At 41.6% G+C, this 8,868-nt stretch overlaps 2 protein-coding genes across 2 annotated transcripts; one reads left to right on the forward strand and one right to left on the reverse strand.

The window, feature by feature from the left end:
* Positions 1–534, reverse strand: LOC124880783 (histone H2A-like). Its single transcript, XM_047386136.1, has one exon. The coding sequence runs from the start codon at positions 400–402 to the stop codon at positions 16–18; it is 387 nt and encodes a 128-aa protein (XP_047242092.1). The 5' UTR covers positions 403–534; the 3' UTR covers positions 1–15.
* A 101-nt stretch (positions 535–635) lies between these two features.
* On the forward strand, positions 636–1,667 carry LOC124880781 (histone H3). The gene has a single exon (XM_047386134.1). It carries the CDS (start codon positions 773–775, stop codon positions 1,181–1,183), a length of 411 nt encoding a protein of 136 aa, XP_047242090.1. The 5' UTR covers positions 636–772; the 3' UTR covers positions 1,184–1,667.
* The last annotated feature ends 7,201 nt before the right edge of the window (positions 1,668–8,868 follow it).

The raw sequence follows: 8,868 nt of genomic DNA on the forward strand, positions 1-8,868 counted from the left end.
TTGAAGCAGGCAGCTCTACTTGGCCTTGGCGGCCTTCTCGGTCTTCTTGGGCAGCAGCACCGCCTGGATGTTGGGCAGCACGCCGCCCTGAGCGATGGTGACTCCGCCCAGCAGCTTGTTGAGCTCCTCGTCGTTGCGGACAGCCAGCTGCAGGTGGCGGGGAATGATGCGGGTCTTCTTGTTGTCGCGGGCGGCGTTTCCAGCCAGCTCCAGGATCTCAGCGGTCAGATACTCGAGCACAGCGGCCAGGTAGACGGGGGCTCCGGCACCGACTCGCTCTCCGTAGTTACCTTTGCGCAGCAGCCTGTGAACACGGCCCACTGGGAACTGGAGTCCGGCTCTGGAGGAGCGGGTCTTGGCCTTCGCTCTGGCTTTACCTCCGGTCTTTCCGCGGCCACTCATTGTTATCGGTTGTTTGTAGGAGTGAAAACTCGAGAAAACAGTGACGAGCAGCTGCTGAAAACGGCTTTTTATGTCCGCGGAGAGCAGGAGGGGCGGCGTTGGAGCTGCAGCTGTCAACAACCAACCAGAAAAGCTTCCAGCAGAGCGGGACAGAGGCGGACTTTTTCAGTACAGCTTCCTCCAATAAGCAGCGCACATTCAGGGGGGAGTTGACTCCTCTGGGCGGCGCTGACCTTCAGGAGGAGCCGCGAACCAATCAGGATCCAGAGCTCCGCAGCAGCGTCACCGTTTTCCGCTCAAAGTCACAGTTTAAGAGCAGCGGAGCCTCGTCTGTTCGGAACAATTTTCTCCTGGTCCGAGAAGCAGAGCCATGGCCAGAACCAAGCAGACCGCCCGTAAATCTACCGGAGGCAAAGCTCCCAGGAAGCAGCTGGCCACCAAGGCTGCGCGTAAGAGCGCTCCAGCTACCGGCGGCGTCAAGAAGCCTCACCGCTACAGGCCCGGTACCGTGGCTCTGAGAGAGATCCGTCGCTACCAGAAGTCCACGGAGCTGCTGATCCGTAAGCTGCCCTTCCAGCGGCTGGTCCGGGAGATCGCTCAGGACTTCAAGACCGACCTGCGCTTCCAGAGCTCCGCCGTCATGGCTCTGCAGGAGGCCAGCGAGGCTTACCTGGTGGGTCTGTTCGAGGACACCAACCTGTGCGCCATCCACGCCAAGAGGGTCACCATCATGCCCAAAGACATCCAGCTGGCCCGCCGCATCCGTGGAGAGAGAGCTTAGAGACGGAGGTCAAACAAAAACACACAACGGTTCTTTTCAGAGCCACCGACCTGTTTACATGAGAGCCTCTTCCTGTAATTCATGAAGCTTCTACATTTTTAGGTCAAAAACAACTTCGAGGTTAGAAAATTCCCAGTTGAAACAAATTTATATACACTTTTCTGTAATTCTGCATATTTGCTATGGGCCCATCACATACAGCTGAAAGTGTCATATACTGATCGGAATCTATGTTGTAATATTGTTACGTAACACTAACTAATAGCAAAGTATTTTGAATACAAATATAACAATACAGTTACAATACAGTTACACTGTGGAGTAGGCACATAAATTGTAACGCACAATCACTCAAAGCACAGAGAACATTGAAATGGTTTTACTAAATAAAACTAAACATTTTCTTAAAAAGATTGCAAATAAAAAAATCAATATTTAGTTTTAACCTTTGATATGGAGCTAAATTGGGTCCATAAAGTTTGTTCACACAAAAAAAATTGAAACCTGAAAAATAAGTTTGTCCAGAAGAAAAACATTTGAACCTGAAAAATTATTTTGAACCTCCCCCCAAACAATTTGAAAACTGGAAAAAACATGTGAAACTGGAAAAAAAAGTTCAAAAATAAACTTTCACAAAATAAGAAATGCCTAAGCCAGCGGCCCACCGGGGATTTCCTTGGTTGCCCTGTATGCCAGTTTGCCCCTGGCTGTGAGTCACTTCACTAAATGGAGACCAAACACGTTTTAATCACAAATGCACCAGAAACCAGTCCATGTGAAAACAAGTCCAGGCTTAATTATGCAAGGATATTCTGAAAATACCGGCTCGTTTTACATCTGGTTTCATACCGCCGCTTAGTCTGGCGCTTCTTTTGCTTGATGTTGAGAGCATGGGAAATCTCCAACACGGACTTAAAATGCTGTACAAATCTGTCAAGATTATATTTTCTCCTCTGAGATGCGTAAGCTGCTTCTATTGGTGAAGCCTTTTATCTTTCAAAACCAATCACATATATATATATAGAATATCGACGATGTATTACAAATATTTCCAGTTCCCACGGTCTCTGAATGCAACAGCTGGGAATATGTTGTTCAGATGCTGTGTTGAGCTGTGAGTCATGATCACCCCGTGATCTGAGGCCCCGCCCCCAACGCCAAAACAGGGCCAAAAGTTTGAAGCCGAAAAAAAAAATCTGCGAGTTCAAAAAAAAAAAACTTTTAACTTTTTTTTTTTCCAGTTTCACATCTGTTTTTTTTTTTTTTTCAGTTGCAAAACTTTTTTTCCAGTTTTCAAATTTTTTGGGGGGAGGTTCAAAATAATTTTTCAGGTTCAAATTTTTTTTGTTTGAACAAACTTATTTTTGAGGTTCAAACTTTTTTTGATTGAACAACTTTATGGCCCCAATTTAGCTCCATATTTTTACCAATAGATTTGTTCAACACCAAAATGAGAAGAATTACAAACACCTGACAACCTGTCATAAGCACTTAAAACGCTATACAAAAATGTTCCTTGAACAACACCCTGTTTTAAATATTATATTCCTTTAAGATACATAGGGTTAATCCCATTGGGAACCTCTCGCAGGCTGACCACACCACTGGTCACTCTACGGTGGACCAGCCTTGAGTTGGAAGTAAATCTTTCCTCAAGAGCTCCCTCGCACTTTTTGATCATATCAGTGAGTTTATCAGCCCTCCAAGTTGGTGGACTGACTTTCCACACTGTGGTGTCCTCTTCATCAGTCTCCTCGTCACTCATTAGTGCTGCCACCACCCCTTCCATGTATAGTAGATCTTCAGCACTCAGCAACTTTCTGGCCACCTCCTTGCGTGCATTAAGTAGCTGGAAAAGCCAAAAGAAAAACCAAAAACTAATATATCAAAGTTTTTGGTTGACAAGAATGCTAAACAAGTTCAAGGGTGACAGTAATTTTGTAAAACACTGATTGAGGTAAGCTGTGAGTTATGAGAATAAATTATATAACATGTAACAAAAATGTGTATTCTTTGCATCTAAACCTAAGTGTTCTGATTCTAACCAAGTCTAACTAAAGCTGTTGCAACAGAGATGTTAGGATGGAAGACTGAAGGAAACCAAAACCTCTCTGAGTTATTGAGATATTTAAACGTGAGCTGTGATTGGATAAGAACAGAACAAATTCTGAGGTAATGCATGAATATCAGCTTTATTAGACAGTATCCAAAAAAAAAGAAACTTTTTTGCACAGTTAATTAGGTGATCAGCATATGAACACACTACAAATTTTCAAATGATTAATTTTATACATTTCACAGAATTATATTTTCAATGGTTCCAAAGAAGCTTTTGCACCAAAATAAACAAAAGTTACATTGACATGTAAAAAGACGCATTAATTGAATGTGATGCTGGAAAAAAACTATTTTAGCATGAAGCACATATTTAATATTCTCTAATGAATTGTTAGAGAAGGTTAAAGAGTTTCAGTGACTGTGATGTTGCCTTAGAACAACAGCATCTAAGCATTTGTAAAGTATTTATAACCCTCTTTCAGCCAACCATGATGGACGTATTGAATTGCTCTTTAAGCCGATGATCAGAAGAAGCAGGGGAGCACTTCACTTTGTCTCGCTGGGGGGTTTGTTGTTTCTGAAGATGAACAGGAAAGCACTGGTTGACAACTCGGTCACAGGCCACAGTCACATTTTTTTTTGTTTCTTTTGGGGTGTTTTGAATGGTGCAATCTGAGGTCTTCACCTTCACCATAAACACGGGTATCTTTGAATTACTGGTGCACAAGTTACCCTGCTGGTTCCAGCCTTTGCCGTTGCAGATACTTACAACAAGATGTGCATTTGACTGGCTGATGAAGGTCTGAGTTGCTACACGGCAACGTCCCAATTCTTTTACATGTCTAGAGAAATAGATTGACATCTAATGTTATTAAAAATATTAATATTTCATTTAAAAAAGTTAAGATTTTTAATTAAACTTATGTCTCAAGTCTTTCAGATAAATTGACCATATGAATGTAAATATTCAGTATAAAATAGTTTGTATGAAGAAATTGAAATTAAATGTAAACAGTGCTCGGAAAAAGTTTTTGCCCCTTACAGATTTCTTGCCCCTTTTTTGTTACACCTAAATATTCCATCCATCCATCCATCCATCCATCCGGCCAGCTAATCCGGTGGAATCCCAAGGCGTTCCTAGGCCAGCCGAGAAACATTGTCCTTCCAGCATGTTCTGGGTCTTCCTCTGGGCCTCCTCCCTGCTGGTGATGCAGCACCAAACTGTCTATCGATCTCCCTCTCCATTTTTCCCTCATTCGTGAACAAGACCCCAAGATACTTGAACCCCTACACTTGAGACAAGGCCTCCCCCCCAACCCGGAGAAGACACTCAACCCTTTTCCGGCTCAGGACCATGGCCTCGGACTTGAAAGCACTGATTCTCATCCTGGCCGCTTCACACTCGATTGCAAACTGCTCCAGTGAGAGCTGTAGATCACGAGCCGATGAAGCCAATAGGACCACATCATCCGCAAACAGCAGAGACGCAATCCTAAGGCCACTAAAACAGATCCCCTCAGCACCTTGGCTGAGCCTAGAAATTCTGTCCATAAAAGTTATGAACAGAATCAGTGACAAAGGGCAACCTTGGCAGAGTCCAACCCTCACCGGGAACGAGTCCGACCTACTGCCGGCAATGCGGACAAAGCTCTGATACCGGTCATACAGGGACCTAACAGCCCGTATCAAAGGGCCTGGTACCCCATACTCCCGGAGTACCCCCACAGGATTCCCCGAGGGACACGGCCTTCTCCAAGTCCACAAAGCACATGCGGACTGGTTGGGCGAACTCCAATGCACCCTCCAGGACCTGGCTGAGGGTGTAGAGCTGGTCCAGTGTTCCACGGTCAGGACGAAAAGCACACTGCTCTTCTTGAATCTGAGATTTGACTATCCGATGGACCCTCCTCTCCTGGGCCCCTGAATAGACTTTTCCAGGGAGGTTTAAGAATCTGACTCCCCTATAGTTGGAACACACTCTATGGTCCCAATTTTTGAATAGGGGACCACCACGTAAATATGGTCCCCTAAATATATCAAATCAAGCCCATTTTATTTTATCAGATAACCTGAATAAAAACGAAAATTATTTAATTTATTAAGGTAAAAAAATCACTAAGCCAACCTGGCCCTATGTAAAAAATCCACAAACCAGTGACAAAACTCCTCGTTTAAGGTCAGTGTCCATGATTCAGCAATAAGGCCTACATTGGATTAAAATAGCATCAATGAGCCCGTTTCATGCTGAAAATGTTTGCTCACCAAATAGAACAAAAGGTCCCGTGTCATATTTCCCCCCAAACATTTTGATGATTCCCGAAGATCACCCCAAATATTCTGTGGGGATTCTACTTCACATAGGGTGAGGTTGGTTTGTATACCTTTTCTCCCTCAGTAAGTAAAAATCATTATTTAAAAACTAATGCTTCTATTTACTCAGAGTATATTTGGCTGATATAAAGTTTTGTTCGATGATCTGAAAACGTCTTTCTTTCGTTTTACACAACCGAATAAATAAATTCATTCATTCATTCATCTTCTATACTGCTTATTCCATTGTGGGTCACAAGGGAGCTGGTGCCTATCTCCAGCAGTCTATGTGGAGAGGCAGGGTACACCCTGGACAGGTTGCCAATCCATCGCAGAATAAATCTATGGGGGCTAAATACATTTCCCTGCCACTGAACTTGAATCTGACTCTGATATGACTGAACTGGACTCCATATTACTGGTTATGGGTATGAAATTTAAAGCAATGAGTCTTTTAGTTTTTACTTTAATATTAGTGAGATATGCATGCATATCAATTACATATTTATTGCAGTTTATTATTCCTGTTTAATCAGCACATTGAATAAACCTTAAGTAACTCACCTCTGCCATGCAGATCTTAAATCAGTTTGAAAATTGCTTGGAAGAATGTGGTTTCTTTTAAAATTCTTGTAAGCATTTTGGTTGTTGTTCTGCTGACATGGACGATCGTTGTAGAAATCCTCCTCGCCCACCTCCAGAAGTCGGGCATAACCGCACATGAGAGTGATCAGCAGAACGACATGCATTTTCTTTTTGTCTAAAGTGACAGAAACTCTAAATTACTGAACATAACTCAAAGGTGGCTCACCATACTGTCACTTAATATCTTCTAAACTTTAAACAGTGCTGCACTTGTTGTAACCTGGAATTTAGATGTTGAAATACTTGCATCATGTATTGTAGCACTGCTAAATAATTTGAACAGCTGTTTAATTAGAAATCCTTTAGTGTTGTATTGAAACAACTGATGTCAGAGGTTTTACCTTTTTATTTAATATTTCAATAAACAGCCAATAAAAGACAGAATATATAATGTAATATAACAATGAATATTGTTTATATTCACTGTTATATTACATTACAGTGAATATTGTTTATAACTCATATTGACTCACCTTTTGTGATCAGTCGGTCTCTACTGTTTGTCTTCTAAAGTGACAGATGGACGTCGGTATCAACTGTAGTTATAGTTACTTATAAGGTTTGATGATAACCACCAGGTATCTCAGCTCAGAACAAACAGCCAATCAAATGACTGCAAACTAACTTATCATCTTATAAGTCCTGATCATGAACAACAAATAATCCAACCAAGTGTTTGCTGACTAAAATCAAGCAGTCTTTTTTGTGGTAAGCAGCTAAATGTGTGACGGTGGAAAATGTTGGTTAACACTTGGGGGGTGGGGCTAAGAGTTTGAATATAATAGCTCCTAGAACCTGTCAGGTGGTGAGACTTTTTATTTTTAAAAATGTTTTACATGAATTTTAGATTTCAAATAATAATTTTCTATGACAATGATGTAACTGTCCTCTACAGCAAGACCAGTGTGTTGTATCTGTTTCCTGCTCCAGTATACTTTTTTTTTGTCAGACCTGCTTAGCATGTGTCATGCTACTACTACTAAGTTTCGAGTTTTTACCTTGCAGTTGTTTTGAAGTACTGTGAAAATGCTGAATATAAAATAAAAAAAAATTACAACATCAACTGAGGGAGCTCATTTGATGAAAATCAATGTATGCTGCAAAGAATTAAGACAATTCTTAGAGAAAAACAGGTCGAACCTGATAGTAGTAAAGTGTACCTAATAAAGTTCTTGGTGAATGTATAACAGTATCAAATATTGCCTGTCTATACTGACTTAATTACCAACTTTTGGTCATAGGGGAAATGTTGAAAAGCTAGCAGCAGCTGGTGCTAACTAGTTAGTAGGTAAAAGCTTATTGTTCTCTAGTTTAAAGTACGAACATTAACACTATTAACCTAGTAGTTTTATCTATCTTACAATGTCATCCAGTGGAAGAGTTTATGTGACATCCAATCAGCTCATTTAAGACTTTTGTCTTAAAAGCTCAAACACAACATTTTGATCAAAGGAAGTAACAGTCCTTTTTCTATTTACAGAATGAGGAATGGGCAACATGACCTGATATAGGTTTTAAATAGTTAATAAGACTAATGATCAAAACAAGCACTGAAGCATCTGCTTTTTCAGAAGTTTCGGTGGTTTCTTTTGAAAATGAACAGGAAGACAGTGGTCTGCAGCTGTGTCATAAGACACGATCACATGTTTTTCTTTAAATATATTATAGTCTTTGCAATCCATGTATAGGACATTTACAACTTGAACCAATATGTTTTAATTACTAGTCCAATCAGTCAGAGCAGGTTTACTAATGTTTGGGTGAAACACAGCCTTAGATTAGCCAAAGGCCATATTCCTAACATATTTTCCTCTTCATCTTCAACCCCTCAGCGAGACAAAGTGAAGTGCTCCCCTGCTTCTTTTGATCAATGGCTTAAAGAGCAATTCAATACGTCCATCATGGTTGGCTGAAAGAGGGTTATAAATACTTTACAAATGCTCAGATGCTGTTGTTCTAAGGCAACATCACAGACACTGAAACTCTTTAACCTTCTCTTTAACAAATTCATTAGAGAATATTAAAAGTGTGCTTCATGCTAAAATATTTTTTTCAGCATCACGTTCAATTCATGCATCTTTTTACATGTCAGTGTAACTTTTGTTTATTTTGGTGCAAAAGCTCTATAACGCACGAACAGACGCTGGGAGCGGCACAGTGCAACCGTGCGCGCCACGTAACACAAAAGCGCGCACACAGGACAGAGGAGATGAGAGGTGGCCTCCTCTTCAGAGATAAAAGCCACCCAGAGTTATCACTCTCGATCTGAACGAACTCGTGATGCTTTTAGGTGTAAAAGCAGGGTTAGGACGCAGCACAGCTGAGCTGCCGTCGGCTCGTATTCTGAGACATAAAGGAGCGACAGAGAGTGCAGATAAATTGCTCACTCTCTTCGCAGATGTCAGAGCTAACAGCAGGGCTGTTTTAAAAGACAGAAATTTAAGTGGAGCCTGATCTAAGGGCTCAAACGGAGCTTTAACCAGTGCGCGAAGGACGAGCGCTAAATCCCACTGAGGGACTAAGGGGCGTGACACGGGTCTGTGTCTACGTACACCCCGCAGAAAATGCTTCATCAGCGGGGGGTTAAAAACCGTTCTGTCACCAAAACCCTCATGACAGGAAGAAATAGCTGCACCATAAGTTTCAATGGTGCTGAAAGCTAAATTTCTGTT

The sequence above is a fragment of the Girardinichthys multiradiatus genome, chromosome 14 (genome assembly GCF_021462225.1).
Source record: "Girardinichthys multiradiatus isolate DD_20200921_A chromosome 14, DD_fGirMul_XY1, whole genome shotgun sequence".
NCBI lineage: Eukaryota > Metazoa > Chordata > Actinopteri > Cyprinodontiformes > Goodeidae > Girardinichthys > Girardinichthys multiradiatus.

Coding starts and splice junctions, on each gene's coding strand:
- LOC124880781 (XM_047386134.1), top strand. CDS start 773: ATGGCCAGAACCAAGCAGACCGCCCGTAAATCTACCGGAGGCAAAGCT.
- LOC124880783 (XM_047386136.1), bottom strand. CDS start 402: ATGAGTGGCCGCGGAAAGACCGGAGGTAAAGCCAGAGCGAAGGCCAAG.